General features: G+C 45.2%; 1 protein-coding gene and 1 pseudogene across 1 annotated transcript in view; both read left to right on the plus strand.

The window, feature by feature from the left end:
• LOC116523820 (zinc finger protein 208-like) overlaps positions 1 to 22,597 on the plus strand; it is a 69,688-nt gene extending 47,091 nt beyond the window's left edge. Inside the window, 2 exon segments of the mRNA XM_032238901.1 lie at positions 11,309 to 13,277; positions 20,892 to 22,597. Coding sequence (XP_032094792.1) covers positions 11,309 to 13,277; positions 20,892 to 22,176 — 3,254 coding nt within the window. The 3' untranslated portion in view covers positions 22,177 to 22,597.
• LOC116502464 overlaps positions 17,614 to 25,753 on the plus strand; it is a 39,893-nt pseudogene continuing 31,753 nt past the window's right edge.

Genomic DNA, 25,753 nt, shown 5'->3' on the forward strand with positions numbered 1-25,753 from the left:
CTCTTATTCAGGGGTGAGTTCCTGCCAGTTCTAACCTCTTCTATATAACAGCTTCCACAAATCTACCGTGCCGTTTAGAACTGGTTCCAGCTCCCTCCCCCTGCCCGTCTGAACCACGCTTGCCCTGCCCGTCTCTCACTGATTGGCTGCCCCGCCCGCCCGCTAAGAATCCTATCTAAACCTTAAAGTCTTAAAGCTGTCAAGTTTGAACATCTCTGGGATTATTTTTCTAAAGGGTTAGGGGTGCAAGGATCTGTAACTTGACAGCTTTAAGACTTGCGTGCTTCAAATGCCAGAGTTTCTGAGCCAACATTTTGGTTGCTTAGCAAGAGCATTGTTAAAAGTGAGTTTCACCACATTTTACAAGTTGGCCACGCCCACCCAGTCACATGATTGCCGAGCCACTCCCACTCGGTCACATGGCTGGCAAGCCACTCCCACAAAGCAGGCCACACCTACAGGAGAGGTTCTAAAAAAATTTGAAACCCAGCACTGCTCTTATTGCACACATGAGGCAAAAGTTGATGAGCTTAGAGAAGGCTTGAATTTCATTTCTATTTTTTAAAATATATTTTATTATTTACATATAAGTATATCGAACACAGTTTGACTGTCCTGGTGTTTCATCTGCCATAGAAACTAAAATGAAAGACAAATAACATATATACTACTTACACAATGCTTCTAAAATTATTATTGATCAATGAATTCATTCTAATAGATAATCATAGATATATTTCAGGTCTACTTAGTCTAATTTTTTCATGTTCTGACTTTCACCTCGTGTTTCCAGCCATTGATAAAATCTATTCCATGTGTCATAATCTGTCTCTCCTTCATTTATTTTAATTCTAACATTAGTCTATCTATTTCTGTGCATGTTAATAACATCCTTTTCTGAAGGGGTATTTTCCCTTTTCATTGCTGTGCATAGACCATTCTCGCTGCTCTTAGGACATGAAGTATTAGGTATATTGACTCTTTGCTATAGCCTTCTGTTATAATACTTAATAGAAATAATTCTGGCTTGAATTCCATGCGTTGTCCAACTATTTTTTCTAGCCACATCTGAATTTGTAACCAAAATCTTGCTTTTTTACAGGTCCAACACATGTGGTACTATGTGCCCGGTGATTGTTTACATTTCCAACATTTTGGAAATGTGTTGCTAAACATTTTAGCCAATCTTGCCCGGGGGGGGGGGGAGATGCCACCCATAGAACATTTTATAAAGATTCTCTTTGTATGATGTGGCTAATGTCAATTTCCGATTTCTTTCCCAGAGTTTTTGCCAAGGCACAAGGCAAGGCTGCCCGATATCTCCACTTTTGTTTATTCTAACGTTGTAAGGTGGAAAATGGTAGGCTGTTAAAAGCTAACTACCTGTTTCTGCTTATCAGCAGATGTTTCTGGGTATTTCCTTTTGTGAAATTACTGCAAAGAGGCTTTTGGGTGGTGTTTTTTGTACGTCGATTATGGAATTTCCACATTTCAGCCTTCTACCGTGGTGTCCTTGGATTTTGAGCCCCAAATTCCCTAGCCAGCATACAAGTAGTTCTTGAGATACAACTTCAATGGGGCCTTCCAGTGCCGGTTGAGATCCTGCTTTGCTTAATTAACCCCACCCCCTGCTCTTACTGATGTACTTACAAGAATGGGCGAGTTATGAAGTGGAACACTGGCTATCTCAGGTGTGGGGAAACCCTTGGAGGAGGGACGCAGGGCCAGGCTTGCCGTCCAAAGGCCTCCTGTACACCAAGCCTTGGGTCCCTCCCTGACAGAGTCCCTTTAGGCCTATTATTCCCACACAGTGTACCCCAGGCTTTCCCAAATAGGACTCTCCAGCCCTCATCCACAGGGTCCCCACAGGCTTTTTCCTCTCCTCCTGGGTCCCTGCAGTCCTTACGAGTTTAATAAAATTTGTATGCCGCCCACTCCCATTGGGACTCTGGGCGGCTCACAGCAAGACAAAGGAAACATTTAAAATTTAAGAATAAAAAAATACAATTAAAAGTCCACATCATCTATTCCATCTAAGCAGGGCTGGATATCAATCAAGAGCCCCAGGCCTGCTGCAACAGCCAGGTCTTGACGGCTTTACGGAAGGCCGGAAGAGTGGTAAGGGTCCGGATCTCTACGGGTAGATCGTTCCACAGGGCCGGCGCAGCAACAGAGAAGGCTCTCCCCCGGGGGGCCGCCAGCTGGCATTGTCCATTTGACGGCACCTAGAGGAGGCCCAACCTGTGCGATCTTGTTGGTTATTGGGAGGTAAGTGGCAGGAGGCGGTCTCTCAGGTAGCCAGGTCCTAAACCATGCAGGGCTTTAAAAGTAACGACTAGCACCTTGAAGCGTGTCCGGAGACCAACGGGGAGCCAGTGCAGCTTGCGGAGGATAGGTGTAACATGGGTGTATCTAGATACACCCCATATCGCTCGTGCGGCTGCATTCTGGACCAACTGTAGTCTTCAAACACTCTTCAGGGGCAGCCCCATGTAGAGCACGTTACAGTAATCCAGTCTTGAGGTGATGAGGACATGAGTGACTATTTGAAGTGCCTCCCAGTCCAGGTAGGGCCACAACTGTTGCACCAGGCGAACCTGGGCGAAAGCCCCCCTGGTCACAGCCGACAGATGGTGCTCTAACGTTAGCTGTGGGTCCAGGAGGACACCCAAATTGCGTGCCCTCTCTGAGGGGTGTATAATTTCACCCCCCAGGTAAGAGGTGGAATGTCTGGACTAACCTTGGGAGGCAACATCAATAGCCACTCGGTCTTGTCTGGATTGAGTGCAAGCTTGTTCGCTCCCATCCAGACCCTGACAGCCTCCAGGCACTGGCACATCACTTCCAGTGCTTCGCTGAGTTGGCACAGGGCGGACTGATACAATTGAGTATCGTCCGCATATTGATAATATTTGATCCCGTGCCGGCGTATGATCTCACCCAGCGGCTTCATGTAGATGTTAAATAGGAGGGGGGACAGGACCGAACCCTGTGGCATCCCATATTTGAGGGGCCTAGGGGTCGACCTCTGTCCTCCAACCAACACCGACTGTGACCTGTCCGAGAGGTAGGAGGAGAACCACCTTAAGACGGTGCCTCCCACTCCCACCTCCTGTAACCATCGCAGAAGGATACCATGGTTGATGGTATTGAAGGCCGCTAAGAGGTCAAGGAGCACTAGGATAGAGGAATGTCCTCTATCCCTGGCCCGCCAGAGATCATCGATCAGCGCGACTACAGCAGTTTCTGTGCCGTAACCAGGCCTGAAACCCGACTGAAAGGGATCCAGATAATCTGCTTCATCCAAGGTCCACCGGAGTTGAAAGGCCACCACCTTCTCAACAACCTTCCTTACGAACGGGAGGTTGGAGACTAGGTGATAGTTGTTTAAAATGGCTGGATCCAGGGATGGTTTCTTAAGGAGGGGTCTCACCACCGCATCCTTTAGAGGATGCGTGAAGGATCCCTCCAGAAGAGAGGTGTTAACAATCCTCTGGAGCCAGCCACGTGTCCCCTCCCTGCTGGTCGAGACCAGCCAGGAGGGACATGGGTCCAGTAAACAGGTGGAGGCACTCACCGCTCCCATGGCCTTGTCCACTTCCTCAGGAGCGACAAGTTGAAACTCGCTCCATAAAATCCGATCAGGATCTTCCCCCGGCACCTCGGCTGGTACCGTCCAAGTGGAGTCCAGTCCGTCCAGATCCGAGCGATTTTATCCGACAGAAACTGAACAAATTCCTCAGCTCTACCCTGTAAGGGTTCGTCCACATCCCTCCCTTTCAAGAGGGAGTGGGCTATCCTAAACAGGGCAGCTGGGTGAGATTCTGCGGATGCAATAAGAGCAGAAAAATGCACACATTTTGCCGCCCGTATCGCCACTAGATAAGTCCTAATAAAGGCTCTTAATTGTGTTTGCTCGGATTCGGAGTTACTGGCCCTCCAGCATCGCTCTAGGCATCTCTTTTGGCACTTCATCTCCCGGAGTTCCTCGGTGAACCAAGGAGCCCTCCTGAATCCACTGCCGTGGAGAGGCCGTAAAGGCGCAATCCGGTTTAGAGCCTCCGCCACCACTATATTCCAAGCAGCGACCAAGGACTCCGCCGGACTGTGGGCCAGAGAGTCAGGCATCTCACCAAGTGCCGTCTGAAATCCCATAGGGTCCATCAGGTGCCTGGGGCGGAACCACCTAATTGGTTCCCCCTCCCTACAATGGGGGATTGGTTTCCGAAAGTCGAGCCTCAGTAGGAAGTGATCTGACCATGACAAGGGCAAGATCTTAATGCCCTTCAAATCTAGATCACATCTCCACTGCTCCGAGAGAAACACGAGGTCGAGTGTGTGCCCTGCTGTATGAGTCGGACCCTGAATTACCTGGGTCAAGTCCATGGCTGTCATGGAAGCCATGAACTCCTGTGCTCCATCAGAGCGTTCACCGAGCGACGGCAGGTTGAAATCCCCCAGCACTATAAGCCTGGGGAACTCAACCGCCAGCTCGGCTACTGACTCAAGGAGCACAGGCAGGGCTGTTGTAATGCTGTTGGGAGGTAGGTATGTTAGCAACAAACCCATTTGACCCCCAAGGTCCAACTTCACCAGCAGGGACTCACACCCGACAATCTCCGGAGCAGGGATCCTATGAGGAGCTAGGGACTATCGGATAATGACTGCCACTCCCCCACCCCTTTTTCTGGTATTGCGGCTGATGTAGCACCTGAAACCCTTCTGGGCACATTTCAGTGAGGGGGACTCCTCCCTCATGGCCCAGCCAGGTCTCAGTAATACATGCCAGGTCTGCCCCCTCGTCTAATATTAGGTCCCGGACAAGGGGAGCTTTGTGAACCACAGACCTGGCATTTAGCAACAGCAGCCTGAGACCAGGGCCCTGACAACTCTCGCCATCTGGTCCTGGAGTGGAGCTAACAGGACCGGAAGGGAGGATCACTGTGACGTAGCGAACCCTCCTTCCCCGGTAATGGCTAGCACTATAACTCCCGTCAAACCTGCCTCTCCCAACTATGACCGGGATGCACCGGTCCATCCCCGCACCTGTAGGCCCCACTTCCCCTTCCATGGCCTCCGTTCTCCCCGGCAGGCCAGTCATGCCACACATTCTGGGACGAGGGGCAAATCCAGGCCCCCATCCACTTCTGCTTGTGCACTCAGTGGTGGGGGCTCCGGGCCGCACTCTCAGTCCCCCCATCCATACTGGCCAAGCACTCTGCACATGCATACCCCACTAATTAAATACAGCAATACAATAAAATGGCTAAGCAAAAATTCATTAAATTAAAACTGTGGGATCATTCAATCAAACACATGCATACCACATGCACTCACCATACCAAAGGAAAAATTGCGCTGTTGTTAAAAACAGTGCGAATTCAAATAGAGTTTGTGGGTGGGTTCGCCAAGAGTCCAGACAGGAGGGTTTCGCGAAGATATAAAGGGGAAGTAATTTTCTTCCTTGCACGGGAGATGATATAAGTGATATTGCAAAAGAGAGGTCCAGAAAGTTCCAGGAGGGCTATGATGGAATGCCTTAAGTCCAATGTCCAGTATCCAGTGTCGAACAGGCATGAGTAGAAAGCCAGTTAAAAGAGCCCCATCTGAGTAGGAGCAAACCGAGGACCAGAGAAGAAGGGAAAGGCTGCAGTGTAGAGAAGGCCTAGAGAGTATCCTAAGGAGCCAGGTCAACGGCCACAAGGCCAACTGCCAGGTCTTATGTTGCCCCATGACAAACCGCGGGATCCTCTATGAAGCCAGCCAGCAGAGTCAGACGTCAAAGGAGATAGGGGCGAAGCCAGCTGCCTCGTCTCATCCAGCGCAGATTCAAATCACCCACCTCCTTCAGCCACAATAGTTCTCCAATAGTTCTTTAATAGTCCTTTAATAGTCTCTTTATAATCCTTTAATGGTCCTTTAATAGTCTCTCTCCAAAGCAGACAGGCAACCAGGGCTCCTTCCGATCAGCGAGGAAAGTCGAGCTAGCGTTAAGCGAGTGATTAAAGCGCTGAAGGCTTAAAAAGCGCCGAAAACGCCAAAGGGAAGTCTTCAGCGCAGCGCCGCCATTCCTCTCCCATCTCGTCGAGCATTTCAGGTTACCACGGGGCCAGGGGACGTCTGGGAGTGGCATCCTTCTGAAGATCGTCCAGGGAACTGGCTATTCAGGTCCCCTGAGTCTTACTCGGTTTCAGGGACCTCTTTTTCAAACCTCCGAGCTAAAACTGCCAGTTTAATTCAATGTTTTTCTGCCCCGCCAAACGGAGCAGGGAAACCAGCGGCCATCCCCAACTCGCACATGCGCAGTAAATAGCCCGCCCCCCCCCCCACCCTACCAGGCCTCACACTGTCCTCCGCTGTTTCTTTTAAAGACCTCTAATTCTCATGTTGGGAAAAGAAGGCATCTCTGGGCCTCGTGAGTCTGTCCTGGAAGCAACGGTTATTTTCAGTGTCCCTATGATTCATCCCTAGGCCACAGAGTGTACTTCTGGAAGCAGTTGCCATTTTGCTACACCAGCTTCCAGGCCAAAATGGCGGCTGCTTCTGGGACATAATATCATAATATAATATAATAACTGGCTGACCAACTGCACTCAACATGTAGCCCTCAATGGAACTGCATCTACATGGAGGGAAGTATGCAGTGGAGTACTACAAGGCTCTGTTTTAGACCCAGTAATCTTCAACATCTTCATCAATGACTTGGATGAGGGAATAAATGGGGAACTCATCAAATTTGCAGATGACACCAAGCTGGCAGGAATAGCAACACTCCAGAAGATAGGCTTAAGACACAGAAGGATCTTGACAAACCTGAACATTGGGCACTATCTAATAAAATGAAATTCAATGGTGAAAAGAGTAAGGTTCTACATTTAGGCAACAAAAACGAAATGCATAGGTGCAGTATAGGTGGTACCTTGCTCAACAGTAGTAACTGTGAAAGGGATCTTGGAGTCCTAGTGGACAACCATTTAAATATGAGCCAGCAGTGTGCAGCAGCTGCCAAAAAAGTCAACTGTTCTAGGCTGCATAATCAGAGGGATAGAATCAAGATCACGTGAAGTGTTAATACCACTTTATAATGCCTTGGTAAGGCCACACTTGGAATACTGCATTCAGTTTTGGTCACCATGATGTAGAAAAGATGTGGAGATTCTCGAAAGAGTGCAGAGAAGAGCAACGAAGATGATTAGGGGACTGGAGACTAAAACATGAAGAACGGTTGCAGGAAGTGGGTATGTCTAGTTTAATAGAAGGACTAGGGGAGGCATGATAGCAGTGTTCCAATATCTCAGGGGTTGCCACAAAAAAGGAGTCAAACTATTTTCCAACGCACCTGAGGGTAGAACAAGAAGCAATGGGTGGAAACTAATCAAGGAGAGAAGCAACTTAGAACTGAGGAGAAATTTGCTGACAGTTAGAACAATTAATCAGTGGAACAGTTTGCCTCCAGAAGTTGGGAATGCCCCAACACTGGAAGTCTTTAAGAAGATGTTGGATAGCCATTTGTCTGAAAGGGTATAGGGTCTCCTGCCTCGGAAGCGGGTTGTACTAGAAGACCTCCAAGGTGCCTTCCAACTCTACTATTATATTGTATTGTATTGTATTGTAATGTATTGTATTGTATTATATAATCATGGGGGACAAGGGAGAAACTGATTTTTGTACCTTAACACTTTAGACCACATTAAGGAATTGTGGGTGCACTGAAAATGTTGGCTGCCTCCAGGAGATCTTCAACAGGTGGGAGGGGTGAAAGGTGTGCGGTTAGTAGGCCCAAGGCCTAGGCAAAAAAGCAATGTAAAATTTCATATGTAAAGGGTGTTTCACCTTGCAGATCAGTCTGATGGAGATGACCTCACTATTGAGTTGAGGAGAAAAGGGATCTTGGTTTTGATCACAGGGTTTCCAGCTTTATTAGCAACTCCTGTGTGCTCTTGATGATAGCAAGACTAAGATGCTGGCATATTTGTGGCATCTCCCTGGTGGCGGCAATGTGAGGAAAGCAATATACAGTGGAAAATGTTTCATTTTTAAAAAATACATTGTGTAAGAACTAACTTTTTACAGGGGAAAAAATGGGTATTGTCAGGGTTACTGTGATCATTATGGCAAGGAAAGACACAGTTGCCTCAAAGTCTATTTGAGAGAATAACTTTATTGATAAATTTACTGCAATAATAAAAATTTTGCGCACTCCGAAAGCAACCCACCCCTGACCTGGGTATGTGTAATTTAATGCAGAGAATGGCTAAGAGATAGCAGTCTTTCACTAACTGAGGGTCTGACACAGAAAAGAGGGGTTGACCTATTCCCCAAAGTGCCTGGAAAAAGGACAAAAAGTAACGGAGAATTATATATATATTTTAAAAATCCTTCCTAGAATTGAGAGGGTCCCTGTGGGTGAATCCAATCAATCAGTGGAACAGCTTTGCCTCCAGGAATTGTGGGAGCTCCAACAATGGGATTTTCTAAAGAGGAGACTGCACAGCTGTTTGTCCAGAACTGTATCGGGTCTCCTGCTTGGAGAGGTGGTCCTTCCAACTCCCATTCCGTAATTCTGTCCGAACTTCAGGATCCTTTAAGACTCCGCACGTAGCGAAACTTCACGTGCTAAATAGTTTCACATTGCATGTAATCAGTGGAAACATCTGGCAGATGCCTGAGGCAGAGACAGGACAAGCCTATTTTTCGACCTCCGAGGACGAGACGGTGGCCAGATAGGCAGCATCCGCGATTAGAAAGCCAACACAAGAGCGGCATCTGTCGGAGCTAAAACTGAAACCATCGAGTACTGCGTTGCTAGACAGGATGGGGGGGGGGCAGAGGAGACGCGCCGAGGAACTTCCTCTTCCGGATCACTGATGGGAGGAAGGTGGCGTGCAGAGGGTTATTTGTGCTCTTCCAAGGATCAAAGCATCAGCTGGAAGGTGAGTTGAGGACGAGTCGGAGGAGAGTCCGGGGGAAAGTTGGCCTGTTTGCTTCGGGTGCTGCCAACCGGTGAACATTTATGATGGTCGGAGCATCCCATCATCATGATCCCCATTTGTGACCCTCCCAGCTAGTTTCTCATAGGCAAAGTCAGTGGGGATACTGGCAAGAAGTCGTAGCCATGTGAAATTGCCTTTAACAACCCACAGAGATTCGCCTAACAACTGCAAAGGGACAGATGTATGTTGGGACTGTCATGTGACATCATGCTTCCTGATCAGGCTGCTTAGTGACACAAATGCCAGTCCCAAGCGTGAGGACTACTTGAATGGGGATGTCACCAGAGGGATTGTGGACAGTAGGACAGTATTTTCTACCCTTATTTGGAGCTGAGGACTTCCATGGGTATAACTGGTGCTTCAAATCTTGCAGATGTTTTAGGCATCATTTCATTAGTTAAAGCCCCCACATCTCTAAAGTTAGCTCAGAAGGTTTGACTTTAACCATCTTGAGACATTTTTCAGGCTAAAAACATGGATTTTTCCACATATATACCTTTGTAGATCTGTGTAGAGTTGTAGATTTCTCCTCTGTATGCTTATATATAATTATCTACAATTATACGATTATAGATATTCTAAAATGTCCCCAGCACTTCCAGATATGTAGTCATGTGAAAAACAAAAGTCCACCCTCTTTGAGTTATATGGTTTTACATACAAAAATACAATAAAAATCATCTGGTCCTTAGAGGTAAATACAACCTCAGATGAACATATGACATATTACATCATGTCACCATTTATTCTACAAAAGAAAAGCCAAAATAGAGGAAACATGTGTGACAACCTAAGACTTTCTGATGTGATGTAAGGTTTCCTACCTAAACAGGGGCGTTGCAGTTGAAGACCTCCAAGGTCCCTTCCAACTTCTATTCTATTCTATTCTCACCTTTAGCAGCAGTAACTTCAAGTAATTGTTTTCTGTATGACTTCATCAGTTTCTTGCATTGTTGTGGAGGGATTTTGGCCCACCCTTTACAATATTGCTTCAGTTCATTGAGGTTTGTGGGCATTTGTTTATGCGCAGATCTCTTGAGATCCCACTACAGCATTTCAATCAGATTGAGGTCTGGACTTTGACTGCCATTGCAACACCTTGATTCTTTCCTTTTCCAGCCATTCTGTTGTGGATTTGCTGTTGAGCTTGCAATCATTGTCCTGTTGCATAACCCGATGTTGGCCAAGCTTTAGCTGTTCTTTAGCTGTTGGACAGATGGCCTCACATTTGGCTCTAGAATACTGTAGTATAGAGAAGAGTTTATAGTCAACCAGAAAACTCCTACAACTTTGGCTTTTATAGATGTAGTCCCACTTGCTGATGATAATTTATCAAGAGCACTTGATTAGCAGCATTTGGCTGCTACTTCGCCTTTTCATACCTATGGAAGCAGTAAGAGTGTCCTTAGTTTTTTATGTTTTTTCTCTTCTCCATTTTGGCTTTCTTTTTGTAAAACAAAAAAGATGACAGGTGTAATTTGTTTTTCATTTGAGGTTACATTTACCCATTTTTAAGAACTGCTAAGGACCAGGTGATTTTTCCTATGTGATGATATGTAAAATCATAGAACTCAAAAAGGGTGTTCCTTCTTTTTCACCTGACCGTATTTGATGATAACCCTTTACAGGGCTCAGAATTTGTGACTGACTCAAGTCAGCAAGTGAATTTAATGATTGAATGAATATTTGAATTTGGATCTTGGTAGTCAAATGAATCATAATTAATGTCAGAGGTTATTCTAGCATTGTGGCATTTTTGCTTTTCATTCATACTTTTTCTTTTTTCACACATTTTGCAGCCGTTTATAAAGTTACATTTTCTTTGAAACTTATAGACAAAGAGGATGGCTATAACAGCACTCCGGAAGACTGAGACTAACAAGCAACATTGAAAAGGAAAGCAAATAAAGCCAGAAATCAATGTATTTTCCATTTCCCACTGATTAGGGGCAAAAGGCAGTTCCTCTTCTTCCTCAGTGACTGGCTGCAGCTGCAAGCTTTCCCCAGGCAAAGCCTCAGGACTCCTGCTGCAGCTGTGCTTCACCCAAATCCTTGTCAGACAACTGACTGGCGCCATTGATCAACTCCCCTCCAGATGTGGCCGGGACTGGTTCATCTTCCTCTGAACTGACATCTGAAGAGTGATCTGGGAAAGCATCTGAAGGAGTCATCACAGGCAGACAGTAATACAGGCCTTGAACTGGGAGTAAGAAAACAGTAGCTGTCATCAAAGCAAAACTAAACAGGGGATCACACCTCAATAATATCAGTGGTGGAAAAGCTCCATAGATGTGCCTGTTGTGGGGAAAGCACAGATTGCAAATCACAACTGATTATGCATAAGATGATCCACACTGGAAAAAAGCCATATTAATGCTACAAATGTGACAAAAGCTTTTGTCAGAATAGTTCTCTTGTGGTTCATAGAAAGACCCATAGAGGACAGATGCCGTACTACTGCTCTCAATGTGGTAAATGCTTTCGCAAGCATGGCAATCTGGTGATACATCAGAGGACTCACACCAGGGAGAAATCATATGAGTGTAAATGTACCGATTGTGGGAAATGTTTTGCTTACAATTTCACTTTGGTGAGACACCAGAGAACTCACTCAGGAGAGAAGCCCTTTGAATGTCCTGATTGTGCGAAATGTTTCAGTCAGAATTCCTACCTGGTGAGACACCAGAGGACTCACACAGGAGAGAAACCATATGAGTGTCCACAGTGTGGGAAAAGTTTCAGTCAGAATTCCAACCTGGTGAACCACCAGAGGACTCACACAGGAGAGAAACCTTATGAGTGTCCAGTGTGTGGAAGAAGTTTCATTTCAAATTCCCACCTGGTGAGACACCAGAGTACTCACATAGGAGAGAAACCTTATGAGTGTACAGTTTGTGGAAAAAGTTTCCGTACAAAAGGCCAGCTGGTGACACACCAGAGGACTCACACAGGAGAGAAACCATATGAGTGTCCACAGTGTGGGAAAAGTTTCAGTCAGAATTCCACCCTGGTGAACCACCGAAGGACTCACACAGGAGAGAAACCCTTTGAATGTCCTGCTTGTGGGAAAAGTTTCCGAGAGAATTCTTACCTGGTGATCCACCAGAGGACTCACACAGGAGAGAAACCTTATGAGTGTCCAGTTTGTGGGAGAAGTTTCATTTCAAATTCCGACCTGGTGAAACACCAGAGGACTCACACAGGAGAGAAACCTTACAAGTGTCCAGTTTGTGGAAGAAGTTTCATTTCAAATTCCGACCTTGTGAAACACCAGAGGACTCACACAGGAGAGAAACCTTATGAGTGTCCACAGTGTGGGAAAAGTTTCAGTCAGAATTCCAACCTGGTGAACCACCAGAGGACTCACACAGGAGAGAAACCTTATGAGTGTACAGTTTGTGGAAAAAGTTTCCTTACAAAAGGCCAGCTGGTGACACACCAGAGGACTCACACAGGAGAGAAACCATATGAGTGTCCACAGTGTGGGAAAAGTTTCAGTCAGCATTCCAACCTGGTGAACCACCAGAGGACTCACACAGGAGAGAAACCTTATGAGTGTCCAGTTTGTGGAAGAAGTTTCATTTCAAATTCCCACCTGGTGAACCACCAGAGGACTCACACAGGAGAGAAACCTTATGAGTGTCCACTTTGTGGAAGAAGTTTCATTTCAAATTCCAACCTGGTGAACCACCAGAGGACTCACACAGGAGAGAAACCTTACGGGTGTCCAGTTTGTGGAAGAAGTTTCATTTCAAATTCCGACCTTGTGAAACACCAGAGGACTCACACAGGAGAGAAACCATATGAGTGTCCACAGTGTGGGAAAGGTTTCAGTCAGAATTCCCACCTGGTGAACCACCAGAGGACTCACACAGGAGAGAAACCTTACGGGTGTCCAGTTTGTGGAAGAAGTTTCATTTCAAATTCCGACCTGGTGAAACACCAGAGGACTCACACAGGAGAGAAACCTTATGAGTGTCCAGTTTGTGGAAGAAGTTTCATTTCAAATTCCGACCTTGTGAGACACCAGAGGACTCACACAGGAGAGAAACCATATGAGTGTCCACAGTGTGGGAAAGGTTTCAGTCGGAATTCCCACCTGGTGAACCACCAGAGGACTCACACATGAGAGAAACCCTTTGAATGTCTTGATTGTGGGAAAAGTTTTGGTTACCATTCTAATCTTGTGATGCACCAGAGGATTCACACCGGAGAGAAGCCCTTTGAATGTCCTGACTGTGGGAAATGTTTCCTTCAGTATTCCAACCTGGTGATACATCAAAGGTCTCACACCGAGAGAAGCCCTTTGAATGTCCTGAATGTGGGAAAAGTTTCATTCAGAATTCACTCTTGGTGAAACACCAGAGGATTCACACAGGAGAGAAACGATATGAACGCCCAGAGTGTAAGGAAAGTTACATAGGACACATACAGGAGAGAAACTATAAAAGGATCCAGATTATGGGAATGATTTCGATATCAGACCTAACATTATAAGCCATGTACCTTTATACACAAAGGAAAAATTTCAAATCTCCGTCTATAGTGTTTCAGAAGTAAATCACCTCTTATTCAGGGGTGGGTTCCTGCCAGTTCTAACCTCTTCTATAGAACAGGTTCCACAAATCTACCGTGCCGTTTAGAACCGGTTCCAGCTCCCTCCCCCTGCCCGTCTGCACCACGCTTGCCCCGCCCATCACTCACTGATTGGCTGCCCCGCCCACCTCTAAGAGTCATATCTAAACCTTAAACTCTTAAAGCTGTCAAGTTTGAACATCCCTGGGATTTTTTTTCCAAAGGGTTAGGGGTGCAAGGATCTTGTAACTTGACAGCTTTAAGACTTGCGTGCTTCAAATGCCAGAGTTTCTGAGCCAACATTTTGGTTGCTAAGCAAGAGCATTGCTAAGTGAGTTTCAAATACTTTGAAATATATTGTTGCATAGAAAGAATAGTTTGAAATGTTTTACTTCAATTTATTCTGTGTGGATTCTTTTTTTAAATTGCCTTAGGCTATTTAAAAAAAGATTCTATCCAAAATACAAAATACCAGCTGCAGTTATTCACTTAAGAACTGTGGCAAGAAAGGTGTTATAATGGGCTTAGTGACCAAAGTTACAATGGCATTATAAAAAGTGACTGATGACCATTTTTCACACTTAGTGACCATTTTCACACTTAGCGACCGTTGCAGCATTCTCATGGTCACGTGATCAAAATTTTGATGTTTGGCAACAGTTACAATTTACATTTGTAAATTGTAGTTATGTTGAAATAAAAAATATTACAATACTATTTTTGTGTTATATGAAAATTTTTCTTGCTCTGTATAAAATTTTTAATCACCCCCCACCCCGGTCAAAGGTGTCCCTCTTTACCAGTCTCAAAATCTGGTCACCTTACCTCTGCACCAAGCCTTGGGTCCCGCCCTGACAGAGTCCCTTTAGGCCTATTATTTCCACACAGTGTACCCCAGGATTTCCCAAATAGGACTCTCCAGGCCCCACCCACTGGGTCCCCACAGGCTTTTTTCTCTCCTCCTGGGTCCTTGCAGTCCTTAGCCCGGACCCTCACCCTACCAGGCCTCACACTCTCCTCCTCTGTTTCTTTTAAAGACCTCTGATTCTCATGTTGGGAAAGGAAGGCAACTCTTGGCCTCACGCCTCTGTCCTGGAAGCAACAATTATTTTCAGTGTCCCTATGATTCATCCAGTGGTAGGTTTAAAAAAAAAATTTGAACCTACTCTGTGGGTGTGGCCTCCTTTGTGGGAGTGGCTTGCCCACCATGTGATCGGGTGGGAATGGCTTGCCAGCTCTCCCTCCCTCCCTCCCCCTCTCCCTCCCTCCCTCTCCCTCTCTCTCTCTCTCTCTCTCTCAGCGTCAGAGCTAAAATGGCGGCTGCTTCTGGGACATAATATCATAATATAATATAATAGCTGGCTGACCAACCGCACTCAACGTGTAGCCACAGATTAGGCCTCCTCCGAGTTCCATCAGCCAGTCAATGTCGACTAGCAACCACGCGGAGGAGAGCCTTCTCTGTGGCAGCTCCGACCCTATGGAACGAACTCCCTGTGGAGATTCCTACCCTCACCACCCTCCAGACCTTCCGCATAGCCCTTAAAACCTGGCTGTCCCGACAGGCCTAGGGCTAAAGACCTTAACCCTGCCCGAATAGTATGAATGTTGTGCTTTTAATGATGTATTGTCTTATATGTAACTTGGTTTGTCCTCCCCTCCTCCTGAACTGTGAGTCGCCCTGAGTCCCGCCAGGGAAAAGGGCGGCATACAAATAAAGTATCTTATCTTATCTCAATGGAACTGCATCTACATGGAGGGAAGTATGCAGTGGAGTACCCCAAGGCTCTGTTTTACACCCAGTACTCTTCAACATCTTCATCAATGACTTGGATGAGGGAATAAATGGGGAACTCATCAAATTTGCAGATGACACCAAGCTGGCAGGAATAGCAACACTCCAGAAGATAGGCTTAAGACACAGAAGGATCTTGACAAACCTGAACATTGGGCACTATCTAATAAAATGAAATTCAATGGTGAAAAGAGTAAGGTTCTACATTTAGGCAACAAAAACGAAATGCATAGGTGCAGTATAGGTGGTACCTTGCTCAACAGTAGTAACTGTGAAAGGGATCTTGGAGTCCTAGTGGACAACCATTTAAATATGAGCCAGCAGTGTGCAGCAGCTGCCAAAAAAGCCAACAGTTCTAGGCTGCATAAACAGAGGGATAGAATCAAGATCACATGAAGAGTTAATACCACTTTATAATGCCTTGGTAAGGCCACACTTGGAATACTGCATTCAGTTTTGGTCACCACGATGTAGAAAAGATGTGGAGATTCTCGAAAGAGTGCAGAGAAGAGCAACAAAGATGATTAGGGGACTGGAGACTAAAACATGAAGAACGGTTGCAGGAAGTGGGTATGTCTAGTTTAATAGAAGGACTAGGGGACGCATGATAGCAGTGTTCCAATATCTCAGGGGTTGCCGCAAAAAAGGAGTCAAACTGTTTTCCAAGGCACCTGAGGGTAGAACAAGAAGCAATGGGTGGAAACTAATCAAGGAGAGAAGCAACTTAGAACTGAGGAGAAATTTGCTGACAGTTAGAACAATTAATCAGTGGAACAGTTTGCCTCCAGAAGTTGTGAATGCCCCAACACTGGAAGTCTTTAAGAAGATGTTGGATAGCCATTTGTCTGAAACGGTATAGGGTTTCCTGCCTCGGAAGCGGGTTGGACTAGAAGAGCTCCAAGGTGCCTTCCAACTCTGCTATTGTATTGTATTGTATTGTATTGTAATGTAATGTATTGTATTGTATTGTATTGTATTGTATTGTATTGTATTATTGTATTGTATTGTATTGTATAATCATGGGGGACAAGGGAGAAACTGATTTTTTGTATCTTAATACTTTAGACCACATTAAGGAATTGTGGGTGCACTGAAAATGTTGGCTGCCTCCAGGAGATCTTCAACAGGTGGGAGGGGTGAAAGGTGTGCGGTTAGTAGGCCCAAGGCCTAGGTAAAAAAGCAATGTAAAATTTCACATGTAAAGGCTGTTTCACCTTGCAGATCACTCTGATGGAGATGACCTCACTATTGAGTTGAGGAGAAAAGGGATCTTGGTTTTGATCACAGGGTTTCCAGCCTTATTAGCAACTCCTGTGTGCTCTTGATGATAGCAAGACTAAGATGCTGGCATATTTGTGGCATCTCCCTGGTGGCGGCAATGTGAGGAAAGCAATATACAGTGGAAAATGCTTCATTTTTAAAAACACATTGTGTAAGAACCATCAATAACTTTCTACAAGGAAAGAATGAGTATTGTCAGGGTTACTGTGATCATTATGGCAAGGCAAGACAAAGTTGCCTCAAACTGTGTTTGAGCGTATAAGTTTATTGATAATACTGCAATAATAAAAATTGTGCGCACTCCGAAACGGCAGTAATCCCGGCAGCAACCCACCCCTGCCCTGGGTATGTGTAATTCAATGCAGAGAATGGCTAAGAGATAGGAGTCTTTCACTAACTGAGGGTCTGACACAGAAAAGAGGGGTCGACCTATTCCCCAAAGTGCCTGAAAGTAGGATAAAAGGTAACGGAGAATTATATATATATTTTAAAAATCCTTCCTAGAATTGAGAGGGTCCCTGTGGGTGAATCCAATCAATCAGTGGAACAGCTTTGCCTCCAGGAATTGTGGGAGCTCCAACAATGGGATTTTCTAAAGAGGAGACTGCACAGCTGTTTGTCCAGAACCGTATCGGGTCTCCTGCTTGGAGAGGTGGTCCTTCCAACTCCCATTCCGTAATTCTGTCCGAACTTCAGGATCCTTTAAGACTCCGCACGTAGCGAAACTTCACGTGCTAAATAGTTTCACATTGCATGTAATCAGTGGAAACATCTGGCAGATGCCTGAGGCAGAGACAGGAGAAGCCTGAGTTTCGACCTCCGAGGACGAGACGGTGGCCAGATAGGCAGCATCCGCGATTAGAAAGCCAACACAAGAGCGGCATCTGTCGGAGCTAAAACTGAAACCATCGAGTACTGTGTTACTAGACAGGATGGGGGGGGGGGGCAGAGGAGACGCGCCGAGGAACTTCCTCTTCCGGATCACTCATGGGAGGAAGGTGGCGTGCAGAGGGTTATTTGTGCTCTTCCAAGGATCAAAGCATCAGCTGGAAGGTGAGTTGAGGACGAGTCGGAGGAGAGTCCGGGGGAAACTTCGCCTGTTTGCTTCGGGTGCTGCCAACCGGTGAACATTTATGATGGTCGCAGCATCCCACCATCATGATCCCCATTTGTGACCCTCCCATCTAGTTTCTCATAGGCAAAATCAGTGGGGGATACTGGCAAGAAGTCGTAGCCATGTGAAATTGCCTTTAACAAGCCACGGGGATCCGCTTAACAACTGCAAAGGGACAGATGTAAGTTGGGACTGTCAGGTGACATCATGCTTCCTGATCAGGCTGCTTAGTGACACAAATGCCAGTCCCAAGCGTGAGGACTACTTGAATGGGGATGTCACCAGAGGGATTGTGGACAGTAGGACAGTATTTTCTTCCCTTATTTGGAGCTGAGGACTTCCATGGGTATAACTGGTGCTTCAAATCTTGCAGATGTTTTAGGCAACATTTCATTAGTTAAAGCCCCCACATCTCTAAAGTTAGCTCAGAAGGTTTGACTTTAACCATCTTGGGACATTTTTCAGGCTAAAAACATGGATTTTCCCTCATATATACCTTTGTAGATCTGTGTAGAGCTGCAGATATCCCCTCTGTATGCTTATAGATATATAATTAGCTATAATTATACAATTATAGATATTCTAAAATATCCCCAGCACTTCCAGATATGTAGTCATGTGAAAAACAAAAGTACCTTCTTTGACTTATATGGTTTTACATACCTAAATACAATAAAAATCGTCCGGTCCTTAGCAATTCTTAAAAGTAGATAAAAACAACCTCAGATGAACATATGACATATTACATGTCACCATTTATTCTGCAAAAGAAAAGCCAAAATAGAGGAAACATGTGTGACAACCTAAGACTTTATGATGTGGTGTAAGGTTTCCTACCTAAGCAGGGGCGTTGCACTTAGAGACTTCCAAGGTCCCTTCCAACTCCTATTCTATTCTATTCTATTCTATTCTATTCTATTCTATTCTATTCTCACCTTTAGCAGCAGTAACTTTTCAGTAATTGTTTTCTGTATGACTTCATCAGTTTCTTGCTTGTTGTGGAGGGATTTTGGCCCTCCCTTTACAACATCGCTTCAGTTCATTGAGGTTTGTGGGCATTTGTTTACGCGCAGATCTCTTGAGATCCCACTACAGCATTTCAATCAGATTGAGGTCTGGACTTTGACTGCCATTGCAACACCTTGATTCTTTCCTTTTCCAGCCATTCTGTTGTGGATTTGCTGGTGAGCTTGCAATCACTGTCCTGTTGCATAACCCGATGTTGGCCAAGCTTTAGCTGTTGTTTAGCTGTTGGACAGATGGCCTCACATTTGGCTCTAGAATACTGTAGTATAGAGGAGAGTTTATAGTCAACCAGAAAACTCCTACAACTTTGGCTTTTATAGATGTAGTCACACTTGCTGATGATAATTTATCAAGAGCACTTGATTAGCAGCATTTGGCTGCTACTTCGCCTTTTCATACCTATGGAAGCAGTAAGAGTGTCCTTAGTTTTTTATAGTTTTTCACTTCTCCATTTTGGCTTTTTTAACAAAAAGGTTTTTGAAAAAGATGATATTACCCATTTTTAAGAACTGTGTCAGGCCTGCAGCCGGTTCCTTTTGGTTTTTTTGGCCTGCCACACTAATATTCTATTCTACTATGCTGTTTCATTAGTAGGGAATTGGGATGGGGAATAGTAAGGAGTAGAATGTGATGTTGCCAAAATAACATTCCTTTCTAGAATCCAAGGTCATCCTTTGTTTCTACACCTCTGCCCCTGACCGGAACTGGATGGGTGGAACTGCCAGCATAGCAGTGGAAGATTGGACCATGTGATGGACGTGTGGGTGTGGGGGCAAGATCATGAACTTTCAACTGGGTGGGAAAACCCAGGAAGCTGAGATTTATGTCTTCCCAGATGTGCCAACACATCTCTTAATAAATTGGAACTTTGAGCAATACGTTGCCATGGACTCTGATTTAATTTTGGATGTTATTTGAAACCCTGACAAACTGCTAAGGACCAGGTGATTTTTCCTATGTGATGATATGTAAAATCATAGAACTCGAAATGGGTGTTCCTTCTTTTTCACCTGACTGTATTTGATGATAACCCTTTTCAGGGCTCAAAATTTGTGACTGACCCAAGTCAACAAGTGAATTTAATGATTGAATGAATATTTGAATTTGGATCTTGGTAGTCAAATGAATCATAATGAATTTCAGAGGTTATTCTAGCATTGTGGCATTTTTGCTTTTCATTCATACTTTTTCTTTTTTCACACATTTTGCAACTGTTTATAAAATTACATTTTTTTATTAAACTTATAGACAAAGAGGATGGCTATAACAGCACTCCGGATGACTGAGAATAACAAGCAACATTGAAAAGGAAAGCAAATCAAGCCAGAAATCAAAGTATTTTCCATTTCCCACTGATTAGGGGCAAAAGGCAGTTCCTCTTCCTCCCCACTGACTGGCTGCAGCTGCATGCTTTCCGCAACCAAAGCCTCAGGATTCCTGCTGCAGCTGTGCTTCAGCCAAATCCTTGTCAGACAACTGACTGGAGCCATTGATCAACTCCCCTCCAGATGTTGGCCGGAAGTGATTCATCTTCCTTTCAACTGACATGTGAAGAGTGATCTGGGAAAGCATCTGAAGGAGTGATCACAGGCAGTTAGCAATACAGGCCTCGAATTGGGAGGAAGCAAACAGCTGCAATCAAAGAAGAACTAAACAGGGGATCAGACATATTTTTGACCTCCTCAATAATATCCGTGGTGGAGAAGCTCCATAGATGTGCCTGTTGTGGGGAAAGCACAGATTGCAAATCACAACTGATTATGCATAAGATGATCCACACTGGAAAAAAGCCATATTAATGCTACAAATGTGACAAAAGCTTTTGTCAGAATAGTTCTCTTGTGGTTCATAGAAAGAACCATAGAGGACAGATGCCCCACAACTGCTCTCAATGTGGTAAATGCTTTCACAAGCATAGCAATCTGGTGATACATCAGAGCACTCACACCAGGGAGAAACATTCTGAGTGTCCAGTTTGTGGAAAAAGTTTCCTTACAAATTCCCACCTGGTGATACATCAGAGGACTCACACAGGAGACAAACCCTTTAAATGTACCGATTGTGGGAAACGTTTTGGTTACAATTTCAGCTTGGTGAGACACCAGAGAACTCACTCAGGAGAGAAACCCTTTGAATGTCCTGATTGTGCGAAACGTTTCAGTCAGAATTCCTACCTGGTGATACACCAGCAGATTCACACAGGAGAGAAACCTTATGAGTGTCCAGTTTGTGGAAAAAGTTTCCTTGAAAATTCCCACCTGGTGAGACACCAGAGGACTCACACAGGAGAGAAACCATATGAGTGTCCACAGTGTGGAAAACGTTTCAGTCACAATTCTGACCTGGTGAACCACCAGAGAACTCACACAGGAGAGAAACCATATGAGTGTCCACGATGTGGGAAAAGTTTCAGTCAGAATTCCAACCTGGTAAGACACCAGAGGACTCACACAGGAGAGAAACCATATGAGTGTCCACAGTGTGGGAAAAGTTTCAATCAGAATTCCAAGCTGGTGAACCACCAGAGGACTCACACAGGAGAGAAAACTTATGAGTGTCCAGTTTGTGGAAGAAGTTTCATTTCAAATTCCCACCTAGTGAAACACCAGAGGACTCACACAGGAGAGAAACCATATGAGTGTCCACAGTGTGGGAAAAGTTTCAGTCAGAATTTCAAGCTGGTGAACCACCAGCGGATTCACACAGGAGAGAAACCTTTTGAGTGTTCAGTTTGCGGAAAAAGTTTCATTGCAAATTCCCACCTGTTGAAACACCAGAAGACTCACACAGGAGAGAAACCATTTGAGTGTCCACAGTGTGGGAAAAGTTTCAGTCAGAATTACAACCTGGTGAACCACCAGAGGACTCACACAGGAGAGAAACACTTTGAATGTCTTGATTGTGGGAAAAGTTTTGGTTACCATTCTCATCTTGTGATACACCAGAGGACTCATACTGGAGAGAAACTCTTTGAATGTCTTGATTGTGGGAAAAGTTTTGGTTACCATTCTCATCTTGTGATACACCAGAGGACTCATACTGGAGAGAAACCCTTTCAATGTCCTGATTGTGGGAAACGTTTCAGTCAGAATTCTGACCTGGTGAACCACCAGAGGACTCACACAGGAGAGAAACCTTATGAGTGTCCAGTTTGTGGAAGAAGTTTCATTTCAAATTCCCACCTGGTGAAACACCAGAGGACTCACACAGGAGAGAAACCATATGAGTGTCCACGGTGTGGGAAAAGTTTCAGTCAGAATTCGAACCTGGTGAATCACCAGAGGACTCACACAGGAGAAAAGCCCTTTGAATGTCCTGACTGTGGGAAATGTTTCAGTTACTCTTCTGTGCTTGTGAAACACCGGAGGATACATACAGGAGAGAAACTATGAAAGGATCCAGATTGTGGGAATGATTTCCATATCAGGCCTAACGTTATAAGCCATGTACCTTTATACACAAGGGAAAAATTTCAAATCTCCGTCTATAGTGTCACATGGCCGGCAAGTCATTCCCACAAAGCAGGCCACACCTACAGAAGAGGTTCTAAACAAATTTGAAACCCCGCACTGCTCTTATTGCACACATGAGGCAAAAGTTGATGAGGTTAGAGAAGGCTTGAATTTCATTTCTATTTTTTAAAATATATTTTATTATTTACATATCAGTGTGACTGTCCTGGTGTTTCATCCGCCATAGAAACTAAAGTGAAAGACAAATACCATATATACTACTTACCCAATGCTCGTCTTCTAAAATTATTATTGATCAATGAATTCATTCTAATAGAAATATATACATATATTTCAGGTCTACTTAGTCTATTTTTTTCATGTTCTGACTTTCACTTCGTGTTTCCAGCCATTGATAAAATCTATTCCATGCGTCATAATCTGTGTCTCCTTCATTTTTTAAAATTCTAACGTTAGTCTTATCCATTTCTATGCATGTAAATATCTTCCTTATTATCTCCTTTTCTGAAGGGTTATTTTCCCTTTTCATTGCTGTGCATAGACCATTCTCGCTGCTCTTAGAACGTGAAGTATTAGGCATATTGACTCTTTGCTATAGCCTTCTGTTATAATACTTAATAGAAATAATTCTGGCTTGAATTCTATGCGTTGCCCAACTAATTTTTCTAGCCACATCTGAATTTGTAACCAAAATCTTGTTTTTTTACAGGTCCACCACATGTGGTAGTATGTGCCTGGTGATTGTTTACATTTCCAACATTTTGGGAATATGTTGCTAAACATTTTAGCCAATCTTGCCCAGGGGGGGGGGGGGGAGATGCCACCCGTAGAACATTTTATAAAGATTCTCTTTGTATGGTGTGGCTAATGTCAATTTCCTATTTCTTTCCCAGAGTTTTTGCCAAGGCACAAGGCAAGGCTGCCCAATATCTCCGCTTTTGTTTATTCTAACATTGTAAGGTGGAAAATGGTAGGCTGTTAAAAGCTAACTACCTGTTTCTGCTTATCAGCAGATGTTTCTGGGTATTTCCTTTTGTGAAATTACTGCAAAGAGGCTTTTGGTGGTGTTTTTTGTACATCGATTATGGAATTTCCACATTTCAGCCTTCTACCGTGGTGTCCTTGGATGTTGAGCCCCAAATTCCCTAGCCAGCATACAAGTAGTTCTTGAGATACAACTGCAATGGAGCCTTCCAGTGCCGGTTGAGATCCTGCTTTGCTTAATTAACCCTACCCCCTGCTCTTACTGATGTAGTTACATGAATGGGCGAGTTATGAAGTGGAACACTGGATACGTCAGGTGTGGGGAAACCCTTGGAGGAGGGACGCAGGGCCAGGCTTGCCGTCCAAAGGCCTCCTCTACATAAGGTGGCCAGACGTCCCAATTTCAGTGGGAGGGTCACGCTTTATAACAATTTGTCCCATGTCCCGGGCCATTTTTAAAAAGTCCCGATTTTCTGGCTTCATGTTGAAAGCCCAGTGGATTTGCTTAAGAAATCCTAACCGGGGGAAGACAAAAGACACTCTGTCTAACCTCTCTCTCTGTCTCAGTACTTTCATTGAAGATATAAAACTTTAAAGCAAGAAAACGGAACCTCCCCCCAGTGCCCCTTTTACCTCATTTTATAAGAAAAAATGACCTAGTACCATAGAGCTCCAGGAAATACGTGGCTAGAGAGGTCGTGAGTGTTACTTCCTGGATTTTCCGGAGGGGAGGGGCACGGAGGTTGGACGCCTGCTCGTGTGGAAAAAAATTGTGGTTTCTTTGAAAAATATTTCCCTGACTAATTTCACCATTTCAATTTGCTCAGTTCTGTGTATTAACATCTACATCATTCTGGGTTGACTTGGAGTGCAAGCCTGCTGGTAAGTGAGCTGGGTTTTTTTCTTTTCTTTTTTTAATGATTTGATTGATTTGATTTATTGCATTTCTATGCTGCCCTATTCCCGGTGGGACTCAGGGTGGCTCACAAACCAAAGTTGGGGGGGGGAATAAAAACAGGAGGAAAAAAGACAACGGACAAACAACTACAAACAATTTAAAAAACACTCAACAACCACACAATTCAAGCGGGGGCGGGGCACCCGTCAACCCCAGGCCTGTCGGAACAACCAGGTTCTAAGGGCTTTGCGGAAAGCCTGAAGGGTGGTGAGGGTCCGAATCTACACGGGGAGCTCGTTCCAGAGGGCCGGAGGAGCCACAGAGAAGGCCCTCCTCCAGGTGGTAGCCAATCGGCATTGGCCAGTAGATGGAATTCGGAGGAGGCCTAATCTGTGGGATCTATTAGGTCTGTTGGAGGTAATTGGCAGCAGTTGGTCTCTCAAGTAACCAGGTCCAATACCATGAAGAGCTTTATAAGTGACGACTAGCACCTTGAAGCGTATCCGAAGACCAATAGGCAGCCAGTGCAGCTCGCGGAGGATAGGTGTGACGTGGGTGTACCGTGGTGTACCCACAATCGCTCGGCTTTATTCTGGACAAGCTGAAGTCTCCGAATGCTCTTCAAGGGCTGCCCCATATAGAGCGCATTGCAGTAGTCCAGTCTTGAGGTCACAAGGGCACGAGTGACTGTTGTGAGAGCCTCCCGGCTCAGGTAGGGATGCAATTGGTGCACCAGGCGAACCTGGGCAAATGCCCCCCTGGTCACAGCCGACAAATGGTGTTCTAAAGTCAGCTGTGGGTCTAGGAGGACTCCCAAATTGCGAACCCTGTCTGAGGGGCGTACAGTTTGACCCTCAAGCCTGAGAGATGGAATACTTGGCCAATTGTTGGGAGGGAAACACACCAGCCACTTGGTCTTGTCTGGATTGAGTGCAAGCTTGTTAACCCCCATCCAGACCCTAACAGCCTCCAGGCACTGACACATCACATCAACCGCTTCACTGAGTTGGCATGGGGCGGACAGATACAACTGCGTATCGTCCGCATACTGGTGGTATTTTATCCCGTGCCGTCGAATGATCTCACCCAGCGGCTTCATGTAGATGTTAAACAGAAGGGGGGACAGGACCGAACCCTGCGGCACCCCATACTTCAGGGGCCTAGGGGTTGATCTCTGCCCTCCAACTAACACCGACTGCGACCTATCCAAGAGGTAAGAGAAGAACCACCAAAGGACGGTGCCTCCCACCCCCACCTCACGTAATCGTTGCAAAAGGATACCATGGTCGATGGTATTGAAGGCCGCTGAGAGGTCAAGGAGCACTAGGACGGAGGCATGACCCCCGTCCCTGGCTCTCCAGAGATCATCAATCAGTGCGACCAAAGCAGTTTCCGTGCTGTAGCCAGGCCTGAATCCAGACTGAAAGGAGTCTAGATAATCGGTTTCATCCAAGGACCGCCGGAGCTCAGAGGCCACCACTTTCTCAACAACCTTCCTCACAAAGGGGAGGTTGGAGACTGGACGATAGTTGTTTAAGATGGCTGGATTCAAAGATGGCTTCTTCAGGAGAGGTGTCACCACCACCGCATTTAATGCGGGGGGAAAGAACCCCT

The sequence above is a fragment of the Thamnophis elegans genome, chromosome 2 (genome assembly GCF_009769535.1).
Source record: "Thamnophis elegans isolate rThaEle1 chromosome 2, rThaEle1.pri, whole genome shotgun sequence".
In the NCBI taxonomy this organism is placed as follows: Eukaryota; Metazoa; Chordata; class Lepidosauria; order Squamata; family Colubridae; genus Thamnophis; species Thamnophis elegans.